Genomic DNA, 14,379 nt, shown 5'->3' with positions numbered 1-14,379 from the left:
TTATCAGATAGCATGATAATTTATCTATTGTTTCAGTAAGTTGCAGTAAAGCTGGCCCAAATAGAATCCAAAACCTACCACTACAAATATTTTGATGTGAGGGCATGAGATAACACTAGACCAAAATAAGCCCTTCGTCATTGACATTTAGTAAACCAGAATACCCTTAAATCCGCCAAATGAATATAACACTCGTAAATCAAATGTCAAACATAATGATGAGTGATACAAGTTTTGATTGATAATCTATTGTTTATTTACAGAATATTTATGAATAATATCACTTTAAAATCGTCATATTTATAGAACGGTTACATTGAAGAAAAGATCTGGTACTTTTGGCGTTAATATTACTGGGGGTTATGATGGAGCTGCTATATTTGTGTCAAAAATTAAAGAAGATTCACCAGCAAAGGAAAGCGGCAGAATACTGCAAGGGGACAAGATAATATCGGTGAATTTCATTTGTTTTAAAGCAGATATCTGTTAAGTTGAAAAATTTTCGTACTAGTTTCTGAGATATAATTACATGTCCCTCGCCGAGGTTGATACGATAACTTGCTTAAGGTAGAAACATATGTCCCTTCCATAACGGTAGGTCGATAGCTGTGGCGTCAGAGGGGTCTCCCGCGACCGCGTCAAAGTATGGAATGTCGCCAGTCACCTATATTTGTCTACGTGACTCTATTCCAAGCAAAAAAGTCGTCTTTTTGATTGAACGTTTTATTGTTTTCTTGTTTTTCTTCTTTTTGCTTGTTTGCCTGGGTTTGGTGCCGTTTTTAACAGTATTTCAGTAAAGTAACGGCGAGCAATTAACCTTTAAGAGGATTTCTTGGAATGTGTGTCAGTACTATATTTGCTAATTTTCCATCAAAATTCAGTGGTCGAGGACAAATGAGAGAAATTATCTTTTATCAAATAGTCATTGAGACAGAGCCTCGCTCTGGGATTGAACTCACAACCATGCGAACCGTAAATCTGCGCTCTAAGCTAAGCGGACGGACGTTGAATGTTTATTTTTGGTCTTGAAGCTGAAATGACATTGTCTTTTGACAAACTGACCTCAGTAACATACAAATGTTATTTTTATTTATCAGATTCAGGTATCATATAATGTTTGGTGGCTTTACTTCAAATATTGATTTGAAAACCTGATCTACTGACTGAACGCTGAAGAGCTAACTGATCTACATGTACGAAATTATTGATGAAAGGAACAAATATTTTGTTGCAACTGTAATGTTTCATATATACATAGACAAAGACATAACACAGCTTAAAATATTACTTATTTAGGTAAACGATATTCATATGTTTTTCTGTCTAACACCCGTTTGAGGTAACACTGTCTCTTCTCCTAGATGTGTAACTTTCGGAGTTAAATCGATGTCTTCTTGTTCTTACTGGCGTACTAAAGGAATGCCACATGTTACTTTCACATATTTTGTAATGTCGAAAGTTAATTAGGCAAACGTTTTTAACTTAATTAGATTAAACTACCGTATAATTGATCAAAAGTTAAATTTTACGCATACCATTTGCGGTTGATGATTTATTTACGTTCTCTCACAGATTAACGATGTAGATATGAGCAAAACTGCGCATCCTGAGGCAGGGAAATTAATAAGGCAAAGTGAACAGACAAAATTAGTGCTCAGTTATTGTATCGAAGGTAAGATTGCTCTAATTCATGGTGGTTGATGTATGACATTTTCTTAATGTCGCTTTGGCGTGCGTGCGGTTCCTTTAGCATATTTCGTTGTGTCGTCTGGAGCATGCGCCATGGTTTTGTATTTTGTTTTGTTACCGGCACCAATGCGACCAAATGGAATTAACAGCGCGACATAACTAAACATAGAATGTGACGGAACGAAAGATTTTAATTGAAATTTCTTGTTGGTGCAGTAACGTGCACACAAAGATGAAATGACGAGTTTCATTGTATCGCATTAGCATGCGTGCTATTAACAAATATTTCGTTTTGGCATGTTGAGGCGCGCGCAAAAACGAAATAAAATGTTTTGTTGTCTCCCGTTGGCAGGCACGCAACATAGCCCCGCTAACACGACAAAGCGAAAACTTTGTTTATGGCTAGAACGAAATATATGTTTGCTTTGTTAGTTTCGTATTGTCGCATTGGTGTGTTTATCGAAACGACACACATTTGTTTCATTATGGCGCAATTACGGGAACGACACTAAAATGAAATTACATATATGTCTCGCAGTAAAGTAATAGCTGAGTCGACGAAGGTCCGCATCCAGAATGACTGTTATTTATTTATATTCAGAACCACGGCAGGTGTCATTACTATCTACCCAGAATCCAGACCTAAAACATAAGCCCATGCAGACGATATGTAGATAAACATTGAGCATATCATATCGTTATTTAAATTCATTAACTATATAGATCTATAATCGTGACAAAATACAGTAACTGCGATCGAATGAATCAAGTTCAAAATGAAGACAAATTAGTTCATTCATGTCGGGAAAACATAAAATCCTTACAAAGAACAAGTCATTTCTAGACCTCAATCAAGACAAACAAAGAGCAATTAATGATGTCTATTTTGTATTATATTTTGTATTGATTCTTTCTGAATTCTGCTGGAATAATGTAAGAAGATAATACATGAAGCAGAACTTCCGACCTTCTGCAAACTAGCTGAAAGTCGTCCTGACAAGTACAATTTCTGCCCCAAAACGAGGTTTCGAACATAGAGCAATGAGTGGCAAATAATTTGAAGTCAGCTACCGTAACCGTTATGTATACGTTATCTACACAAACACGTTAAGTCTATGTCAGCATAGAAACTGTCTAGTAAATGTTCACATTTTAACAGATATGAAATTAAAACTTATACTTGTCGGTTGCCACACAGTTTATATCATCAATATGTTTTTCAGAGGGTTGTTCAAACTTTCGGCGTGTAACCATTAACCTTTTTTATTTCCTAATTGCTTTTGTGAAATACCACATGCTTACAGCAAGTGTGAAATAAGTCAAGAAATCACAACTTACTACTTTTTTTCTTTTCAAAATAATGTTGCACAGAACTGCTTTGTTTTTCGAACAGAAATATTAAAGGCTAGAATCGCAAGTATATATCTAAATAAAAACAACTGAGAAATTCCACATAAATCTATGAGCAAGTATGTCTCGAAATTTTAATTAGTCAAGAGATAGATCACACACGAAATATTTGTTGATCGCGCGCAAGACAACGTGGTTATTGTCTTTTGTTCAAGGCGCGTGTGCCAGCATGACATAAAAGTGTCATTCTGTCGTGTTCACTTACGAGCCAAGATAACGTAAAATGTTTCATTTTTTTTTTTGTAAACAGTACACAGGCCAACATGAAATAAAATGTTTTGTTGTGCTGCTTTCTATGTTATATTATCCTGTGTTGTTAGTTTCGTTTTTCCAAATTTTCGTTCAGGCGCGATAGAAAAGCCTCGCGCACTTCAGGAAGACACAAAAATGTCCTAAATCAGCCACCACGTTGGATTTTGCTGCATTGAATTGGAAACAATATTATACTTCATTTATTTAATGGTTTTAAAAATGCGTTTGCTATCAATGAAATCAAAAGTAATATTTAATGTGCATTAAAATATTGCGGTGGCTTGTAGAATACTTGTATAAAAATTATTCAAAGGAATTTATTAAAAATTGAAATCGTAATATATTTGTATTTTTTCCATACATATTGATAACAACTTGATCTTTTTCAATATGGTTTTAGAGTTCAACGAGTTCTTGAAGAAATATCCTAGGACGTAGTGAAAAAAGCGTATGATTATGGCTGGATCTGGTTACTCTGTATAAACTCATATTATTATGACTGGATCTCTGTACTGAGTTTAAAAAGTGTGATTATGACTGGACCTTTTTCCTGCGTAAAATCGCATGTTATTATTAAAAAGTGTGATTATGACTGGACCTTTTTCCTGCGTAAAATCGCATGTTATTATTAAAAAGTGTGATTATGACTGGACCTTTTTCCTGCGTAAAATCGCATGTTATTATGGCTAGATCTCTTTACTGAGTACAAAAACGTGTGATTATGACAGCATATGTGTACTGAGTACAGCATCTGTGTACTGAGTAAAAAACGTGCGATTATGACAGCATCTGTGTACTGAGTACTAAAACGTGTGATTATGACTGGATGTGCAATTGTTTTGATATATCCTGTTTATATTTTATTTACAAATATGTAGCTAATATGCCAAGTTGACAGCCCTGCTGAAAGTGGACACTAACCTTGTAGTGCTTAATGAATTCACCCTTCTAGTGCATTTTTCTAGTCCGAGTCAATTGAAAAGGCTTGTTAAAGCCACTGCTGATTTATGAGACGTGAACAGTGAATATAAATCTTAAAATCGTTAAACAATTTGAGCACATTAGTCATTGTTAGGCTGTCGTGTATATGTAGCACATCCTCAAGCACTAGACACTAACTAGCATAATACAGTTTCCTTCTTTGTACTACATTTCCTCACACAACCAAGCCATTCCTTTTCAAAAGGATTTTTTATCCTATTTTGCATTTGTTGAAACATTACTTGTATTATACTTACATATTTTTCCATTTAGGCGAAACAATGTTGACGTAAAATATAAGCGTTTCATTAGTAACGTCAAATGATAGTTGGAAATAACATTGTTCATTTATTCATATTAGGTAATTTGTTTTTACTTTTTGAATAGAAAAAGGTCGAGATATTTGTAAATATAAAACTAATTTTCATTCCTAAAAATAAATCGTGATTTTTTCACAACAATTGCCATTTTACTAATTGGAAGTGAGGCTGTTCTTTGAGAAAGCAAGTTGTACCTGGTTAAAAATAAGTAAATAAGCTGCTGGATGAAGGTGGCGCAAAGTAAACTACAGGATGGAGCAAACAGGAGGAGTATGTAATGGACTAGGTCGTTTCTTGTCTAGCTCTTTCAATGTGTAAAGAGTAAGAATAGAAAAAGCGGGATATTGTACCAACCGATTTTCCTTTTGGAAAAATCCAACAAGAAAAATACATTACAAAATACTTTTAATTAAATGTTCTCTTTCTTTTAATTTCAAGATGAAAAGTTGACAATTAGTATATTTAAAAGTGTCTTACGTTTTCACATAATTGAAATAAGGAAATAAATAGGCTTAAGTGGTTCGTTTGTTTAGCTTCTGCTTAAACTTGATAATGATTATCACACTTATATGGATAAGTGTACCTATTGTATGGTAAGTATCTGATTTCCTATTAGTACTACAGTTTCATGACAGTAGTACTGGTGACCTTTCAGGCAAAATTTATACGCGAGAGTAATAGTGTGTCAACTTGCTGTTTCATGGTTTGTAAAATGAAATCATGGAGTTTTGTAGGAAATATTTATGCCGTTTACTGAGTAGATATTTGACCAAATTATCCCTGGCCGGGTTCATATTCTTTTTGTTTTAATGTGTCATATGTTTAAATCTTTCAAATTGAATGAAATTTGAAATACACTTTGTGAATCTTTTTGCCAGAGCAGTAATTTCAAGGACAAGAATTGTGTTGCAAATATCATATCCTCTGATGAACAGACATTGTCATTACCTTTCTCGTTGTGTTGGGCGACCTTTTGGTTTCTACTATTCTATTTTCTCAAATCATTTCTACTTTTAGTTTCATACTTCCAAAGGATCTTCATATAGATTTTATTACCGGCAAGAGGAATGCAGATATGACGCAACCATCATTTACAAAGAAAGACTAGACATATTAATGACAACCAGGTTTTAAAATGATATAATGAAGAAAGATAAACATGATACTATTCCAAAGAATGTCATACAATAAGCTTAACGATTGTGCCAGGACCTCCGTGTGGTTAAGATTGCTGACTTCAAAACTCTTGCTCATCACCAATGAAAGCTCAAAATCTCGCTTACTGAGCATAATTCTTTTATTTCAGCAAGCCTCCACCAAGATGACTTACGTGAGATCAGTGTGTATGCAAAGTTGCCCACCTATATCTAAAAATTCATCTGAAGGGCATCTGGGATCTCTACCATCCAAACCTGAAAACTGTTTCGGCTTGACGTTAAACAAAACACAACACTAATTAATGTTACTTATACATTGACAAGTAATAAAGTATGCAATTGACTGATTTGTAACAACCGTGAATATGCATAGAAGAAGGTTTGTCATAAACGAACATGTGTTTAGTATAGTGATTATCTTTTTCACTTAAACGAAATTTGGATTACTTTGTTTTTTGTTGTTGTCTTTTTTTACTTTCATTTTTAAAGTGGGTGCCTTATGAGTTATACCGTATATTCAATTTATTTCCAAAAAAAATATGCCACCCGTAGGTAATAATGAGGTATTATCTGTATACAAAATGATAAGCATATTGTGTAATATATAAATAATATTTTGCTTTCGTCAAAGAGGTGTGCAATGTATACGACAGATAAACAAAAACAATATTAATCTGGCCTTTTTGAAAACATGTTGGCAAGGGGCTTTTCTCGTGAAAATCAACTGAAGATCAAAACGCATAGTAAATTTCTTCCGCTTTATTGTAATACTTTTATAATTTTACATTTGCAGTTAAATATATTGTTTGTAAGTACTGACTTGGCGGGGCCTCGGTGGCCGGATGGTTAAGGTCCCTGACTTTGAATCCCTTAACCCTCACCGATGTCGGTTCAAGCCTCACTCGGAGAGTTAAATTCTTCATGTGAAGAAGCAATTCAGCTGGCTTCCGGAAGGTCGGTGGTTCTACTCACGTTCCCTCTCGTGATGAAATAAAGCGCGAAAGTGTATCTGGGATTTTCCTCCAAAAGCAAAGCTGGAAAGTCGCTATATAACCTATAATTGTTGGACGTTAAACCAAGTAAAAAATTGACTTGGCACTCATTAATTTTATCAGTATTTTCAGGCGTTTTATTTTACGCTTTATTTATTTTTCTTCATCTGCTCAATCAGTCTCTTCCAGTATGGTTTTGAAAAGATAAATAGATAATCATCTTACATTGTAGAAACAAATTATCACGATTATGGTCTAAATCTAACTAAATACACCAAGTACTGTGCATAATGCTACACTAATTGGATAAAATGTCAATTCCTTGGCTTAAGTTATATCTATGACATGAAAAGTTTTAACCAGACACTTGTATTTCACAATTATTGTATAATCACCAAAGACAATGATCATTCTGTGATAGGTCATTAAGTTTGTTAAACCGCGTATTTACATACGCATGACGAGGTTTAAAATATTTTGAAGAGTTGTATTATATATCCTGTTTTAAACAAGCTTTTAAAGTTAACATTGATCGATAATGTAGTCCCTGTTTACTGAATAAATACATGAAGTATTAAAATATTTTGGTAGTATACCTCTCTTATGCATTAGAGTGCAATTTATAGGTCATCTAAAAATGGCTGTATCTGGACGTAGACATACTTACGGACTAGGATCGGAGGAATACGTAGAAATATCCTGTAAACCGTGTAAAGATGATGGCAAAAATACGGCAGCTAACGGATGGTGTCAAGAATGCGATGAACATATGTGTTCAATTTGTTTTAAACATCACCGTAAGGGAAAGTTTTGTAAAGATCACGTATTACTTGATCACAGATATAGTGATAGTGCAAAAACGAATACAAGCGCGCCCGATGACGATATGGAAAAATGTCCGGAACACCGTAAAGAGTTAGTTAAGTTTTATTGCCAAACTCACGATCAGGTTGGATGCGGAGACTGTATGATCCTTGAACATAAGACTTGCCAAGTGAAATACATATCAGACAAGGCCAAAGCTTTTAAAGACAGCAAAGAATTAAGAGACGTTGAAAAAGATGTTGAAAATTGCAGCATTCAAATTCAAGAATGTTTGTCAGAAATACAGACAAATAAAAATGCAACCGAGACTGTACATGCGAAGTTTATTTGTGATTTAGAGGCATTTAGGGATGAAATTGTCAAGAATATAAATAGACTTACAGCGGACATGCGAGACCAAGCTACCGATATCAAAACAAAGGATGCCAGTGCCATAGGCCAAATTGAACAAGAGGCGTTTGATATTAAAACTGAAATATCTTCCATGGAAGAGACGCTACAGTCACATAAGAATCAGCCAAATCGGTTGTTTGCCGCTACAGTGCTTCTAAGAAATAAACTAAAGAACACTAAGCAAAAGATAGCTGAGATTAAGAAAAAGAATAGAACTGAAGAATACGTATTTCTTAGAGATAGTAATATTGAAAGTGCAATGGTAAAGAGCAGTGCTATTGGTCTTATTCAACATTGTCCTGATAAAAGACAAGAAATAGGTAAATTCAATCATATTATTACTAATTTTGCTAACAATGCTTCTATGATTTTTATATCTCATAAATATTATCAACAAGATCTCGCTAGTTAATCCGATCAGTTCAACAAATGACTCAAGATGTCCTGATTTTGACTCTCGGTAATCGAACTGGAGATAACATGTCTCAGTTCATTTCTACTTCTTATTTCCCTTTTTATGTCGGGAAAACTTATGATACTTACAATGAACAAGTTATTACTAGATCTAAATCCAGGTATACAAAAGGTAATAAATGGAGTTTATTTTGGATAAAGATTTTGTTATTGATTCTTTCTGAATTCTGTTGAGAATATAGTTAGAGCATAACACATGAGGAAGCAAAGACTTCTAATTGCGTTTAATGCCAATAATTTGCAGCATTGTAGTTTATGCAATGTTTGTAAAATGCATTTGGGCAAGTTTTGAGAATAAATACTATGCTCTATAGATTTAACGTTACACTGTCATAATTGTAAGCCATTTGCCAACTTCCCCGTTTGTAATTGTAAAGGAAGACCTGGTCCGCCTCTCCTCCGCCACCCTTACCCCAAATATATTATCAAGTATGAGCAGGAACTTAGGTAAAATCTCTGAGCTTCCGCAATCTAGCTGGATGACTTCTCCATAAGAACAATTTCTACCCCCAAACGAGGCTTCGAACATAAAGCAGTGAGAGGAAATAATTTGATGTCAGCAGCTTTAACCGTTTGTCCACTTTTCTGTTACTTAGTACGCTTTACAGCATCAAATATATAACAAGCTGTCGGTTAAATTTATCGAATTTCATTCGGTAAACCATTAATATAAGCAACAGAACAAGTTAAACCAGGCAATATAGATATGATAGATATTTCTTGTTTAATCTGACTGACATGTGCTGTATTAAATGCATTTTCCGGCTATGTAATCAAGATGGGTTCTCAATTTCTAGGCATATTTGGCACTTCTATTCAATTTATTACAGATACAAAGAATGGCGACAGTAAGCTAATCCAAATGACGATGAAGCCACAAGTAACATCAGACATCCCAAACGATCAGGTAAAATCAACCTTTACCCTGCTAAATTTCTAAAATGAACTGGTCCATCTTTCAATTCGGGTAATACCATTTGTTATTCAAAGGGGAGTTTACTGTAAATTTACTGATTGAATAGCGAATAGCAGAATCATTTCCCGCCAGCAGGCTAAAGGTTAAAGGACACATTTAAATACATATATGTAGCCTATGTCTCGAAATACAAATACATCAGGAGGTAGATCACGAAATTTGTTAGAATCACAAGACAATATAAATGTTAGAGGAAAGTGGTTTGAATGAAAGTTAAAGACTAGTGTAAGATTTTCGTCACCTGTCAGCGTTTATCTTTTTTGTCAACGTTTCAAAACAAAAATAGTTTAAATGTGTTTTTCATTTCTTTTCTTGGACTGGAAGACATGTAACATCAGCTGTCACGTGAACAGTAAGCATCTGAGGTATGTTTTTATATGTTTATATTACTGATGTATTAGGGTCAGTGATCGTTATCCTTGCAATTTAGAAATTACTTTCAAATATTTAGGACCCGATATGAGATATTCGGTTAGTGCGTGGGTGCAGGCATAAATATGCACGTGGAATACGGAGCTTAGAAGTAACATACTGTTCTGAACTTCATGATTATTTGCATTCCAATGACGCCTTGCCATACATACATTATTGATTTGATATTTAAAGGCGGTATTCAGTACAGTACTAAATATTTTTTAGGTATAAACTACGGAATCCTATGGTGTCCTGTTTAGATCAAATAACATTGATGTCGCGCGTCGTGTTACCCATCGCATCGCCTGTTGGGTTTATTGGTTCGCGTCGTCTCATATTATCACGCATTGTATCACATGTCATTTGTCGAGCTAGTAAGTTAGAAGGTCAATACACAAAACGGAGCACACAAATTTGACACGACGCTCGGCACACGACACGACAGGCGACAATGACATCGCAACATTAATGTCGCGCGTCGTGTTGCATTCTCATGCATCGTGTTGTAAAATCCTTTTGGTCCACGCAAGACCTCAAGTTGTGAAACTCAAGTGATCAATCTAGGACCATCATAACTCTCCCGTTTAAAAGTAAAATCACATCGAGCGCTCTACATGTTATCTCGAGGACATGACATGTTACCTTGAGGGCACAACATCTTATCTCGAGAGCACGACATTTTTCATTGGGTGCAAGACATTTTATTTTTATCGCACGACATCCTATTTCGAGTGCACAACATCTTATCTGGAGAGCGTAAGACCTTATCTTGAGCGCAAGACATCTTTTTCCGATCACATGGCATCCTATCTCGAGAGCAGGACATTTCATCTGGAATGTAAGACATTCTTTCGATCGCACGACATCTCATCGTGAGAGCACGGCATTTTATCTCCAGCGCTCGACATCTTATCTCGATCACGACATAACATCTCGATCGTTCGACATCTTATCTAGAGCTCGCGACATCTTATTTTGATTGAACGACATCTTATGTTGGTTGCTCGAGATAATTTAATTAAAAACATTAGTTTGTGATCTCAACATACCACCGTAGTTTTAGGTAGATGTCATAAAAAATATAACAATTATATTTAGATAATTGCCGACAATTTCCCAACATGATATCAAATATAAAAAAGACAAGTGATCTTCTATCAAAGTCATTGACTTAACTAGCCCAGCCAAGGCTAGCCCAGCAGTCTTGCTCATTTCAGTAAATGCTACTACAAGATATAATTTGTAATAGAAAAATGTAAGATATATGCGACATAAAAATACCTTGCCACCGAGGTATCGAACCCTTATGTTGAAAGGCTATATATTGCAAACTGGAGCAAAATGTCATCTTAGGTGCACATGTGAGTAATGCTAACTGCAACGATCTTGAAAATGTCTGTGCCTTTGAACACAAGCCACTTAAACCTGTTCGAAAATAGTGTTTCTGGGTGGGTGGTTCTATTGCTTTGTTGGAATTTTACACTTAATGCCATAAGGCAACTATCCAGCTTTCATGGCAAAGAAAGATCCTATGTGCCCCTCCCTGCATAATTTCAAGCACCGAGTGGGCACTTTGGTATATTTTTCTTGACTTTGTCTCTTATCATCACATCATCATCCTCTCTGCAGAAATTGTCCCCCTTACTCCTCTATTCCCACCCCCACACTATTTGTTGCTACTGTGTCTTAGATTCCTTTTACATCATTCGTCCCCTTCCCCGTACCTACTCCACCGTTATACCACCCCTCGAACACAACATTTCATTACCAACCCGTATTTATTTAGTGGAACTTTATCAAAGCTGTTCAAGCAAACTGTGAAGGTAAGGTGAGCGTTCTAGGGCTATTGTGACCCTCTTGTTTCTATATGTACAAGCAATTAGTATATAAAACATAGTAAGACTGCTGCCCTAAAAAAAGTATACAGCAACATATGAGTATGACTTCCGTTGGGTTTAAAGCTAACACCACATTACTTAAGTGCTATTGAAGATCCAATCTTACATCTATTATAGAAAATTTAAAATGAAAAATACACAACTGTTAATATTTGTCTTAGTCTTAAATAGGCAGTGCGACATCAAATGTTGCAACATATAACGAAGGGCGGATTTTTGCGACATCAAACGTTATAGTTGCGACATATAGCGGCAGATGATTTTGCGGCATTTAGCGGTGGTTGCGACATTTAACTTCAATCTTGCGACTTTTAACGGTAGGTGCGACATTTAGCGGCAGAGCGACATTTAACAGTGCGAAAATGTTGATGCGAGGGCATGAGCTAGCAGTTGACCGAACTAAGCCCTTCGTCACTGGCATTTAGTAAAACACAATGCCCTTAATCCGACCAGATGAATATAGCACTTGTGAATCGATTGTAAAAACATACTGATCAGTGTAATAAATATTACCATTTAATCGATTTTTACTGTATACATTATTTATTGATAATAACACTCTCGAATCGATATATTTTTAGAACAGTTACGCTAAAGAAAAGATCTGGCGGTTTTGGTTTTAATATAACTGGGGGTTATGATGGAGCTGCTGTTTTTGTGTCAAGAATTATAGCGGATTTACCAGCAGAAGAATCCGGCAGGATCCTGCAAGGTGACAAGATAATATCGGTGAGTTTCATAAGTTTCAGTTCAAATATCGATAACATCAAATTATAAGTTGAGCATTTCTCGTACTGCAGTGCAAGAAGTTACAGTCTCTGAAGTAGAATTATTGAATCTCTAGATATTGTAATGTGAAATATTTGTTAGGTATTTTTAACTTCATTGAATAAAATAACCAGTAGAATAAAAGGCGGCCATTTTACTCAAAAGTTTCCATGCAAATTTTCATAAAAATAAAAGATGACTAAGTGGTAACAATGGAGTCAATAGTTTTTTTCATAAGTATGTTGTAAATATCTATGTGAACATATACAAGTAAAAGGATGTGCAATTCACTTCCTGTATTATGCCTTTATTCGATTTTTTTCTCTGGCCAAAATGACAAAATTTTGCAATTTTTCGTGCAGTCAGACTCAATATATATTCAATACATGTAAACAATATATACAGCCAATTATAAAGCAGACCGTGAAGAACAAAGTTTTAGGGAACTATTTTGAAATTTTACCTGGTTACTGATTTGTACACAAAAATTCAAACACTATCAGTTTATCCAGTTTGTTTTATCTGTTCACAGATGATTTACATGTATATAAACAGGTGATATTATAGGTCGACTGTTCAATGAAGAACTATGTTATCTCCTTATATAAATCAATATAGTTAGCGTAATGTTGTATTGAACCATCTGTGTGAACTGGTGTCAGTAATGCATGTACAAACAACATTTTAAGTTAAATTTATATGGGGTTGTCTTTTTGTGCCTAATGCAATAACCAGGAATAATTTCGACCAAAATTCCACAAGTGTTTGTAGTGTACATATTGTACTGCAATAAGAACTACATTTTGTCTTTGTTCTATGTGTTATAATGGAGTTTACTGCTTGTAAGATTTCAATATTTTGGGGTAAACTATTGGCCTAAACGCGACTCAACATTTTACAAGCGGCGTATGTACTATAAATTATCACATGATTCTATGTTGGTGATAATTTGACCATCTTTTATGGTTTTAGTGTAATTTTAAAGAGCAAAATACTAGGTCTGAAAATATGAACTGATATTGACTTGTGACTGTGGCGATGCCTTAATAAAGAAAATCTGACCTAATTTTATGCAGATGGTACATGTATTTAGTATATAGTATATTTACATTCACTAATATTAGATTAACGATGTACGTACGACAAAAGCTTCACATGATGACGCAGTGAAATTATTAAAAGCAAGGGATCAGACAAAGTTAGTACTCAGTTATTGTATCGAAGGTAAGTTTGCTATCATTGATGGTGGCTGATTTATGACATTTTCTTTACGTCGCTTTGGCGTTCGCGCGGTTTATATAGCACAGTTCGTTGTGTCGTCCTTGCGCGGGCGTCAACGCACCATAACGGAATTTGGAACGATTTAAATGTCTTTTTGGCGCGCACCAACACGACAAAACGAAACTAATAACGCGACATAACAATCACTGAACACAACAGAATGAAACATTATGTAATGCTGGAATGCGCACTTTGAACAAAACAAAAATATGCATGCGCGAGATTAAGAAAGATGTCTTAGTGGCGTTTTTGCGCACGCGCCAAGACAACATATTAAAATGTTTCATTTTTTGCAAATGATTCACATGCCAACAAAAAATAAAATGTTTTGTTGTGATGCGTTCTATGTTATATGATCCTGTGTTTTTAGTTTCGTTTTTCAACTTTTCGTTCTGGCGCGATAGTGCGCGCGCCAGGACGACAAAACGGGATATGCTACAAAAGCCGCGCACACATCAGTGAAACATATAGAGATGTCCAAAATCAACCACATACTCATTAGTACTTCAAGAAGGGCATGACAAAAATAATGAATAAATACCACTTAGA

General features: G+C 35.1%; 1 protein-coding gene and 1 long non-coding RNA gene across 3 annotated transcripts in view; both read left to right on the top strand.

The window, feature by feature from the left end:
* The first annotated feature begins 162 nt into the window (after positions 1-162).
* LOC128551230 (uncharacterized) lies at positions 163-5,158 on the top strand. The gene is made up of 3 exons (XR_008368725.1): positions 163-454; positions 1,573-1,672; positions 3,752-5,158. It is a non-coding gene; the product is annotated as an uncharacterized LOC128551230 (long non-coding RNA).
* A 2,205-nt stretch (positions 5,159-7,363) lies between these two features.
* The window catches only part of LOC123542485 (E3 ubiquitin-protein ligase TRIM33-like), a 32,294-nt gene continuing 25,278 nt past the window's right edge, over positions 7,364-14,379 (top strand). Inside the window, exons 1-5 of one of the 2 annotated variants that reach the window (XM_053532162.1) lie at positions 7,364-8,339; positions 9,324-9,400; positions 9,794-9,834; positions 12,363-12,510; positions 13,674-13,773. In XM_053532162.1, coding sequence (XP_053388137.1) covers positions 7,439-8,339; positions 9,324-9,400; positions 9,794-9,834; positions 12,363-12,510; positions 13,674-13,773 — 1,267 coding nt within the window. In that variant the 5' untranslated portion in view covers positions 7,364-7,438. The remainder of the gene's footprint in view (positions 8,340-9,323; positions 9,401-9,793; positions 9,835-12,362; positions 12,511-13,673; positions 13,774-14,379) is intronic. The other variant, XM_045328380.2, reaches the window with a different exon arrangement.

Source organism: Mercenaria mercenaria, chromosome 19 (assembly GCF_021730395.1).
Source record: "Mercenaria mercenaria strain notata chromosome 19, MADL_Memer_1, whole genome shotgun sequence".
NCBI lineage: Eukaryota > Metazoa > Mollusca > Bivalvia > Venerida > Veneridae > Mercenaria > Mercenaria mercenaria.
The sequence above is the reverse complement of the archived record's forward strand: the minus strand, read 5'-3'. Positions and strand labels throughout refer to the sequence as shown.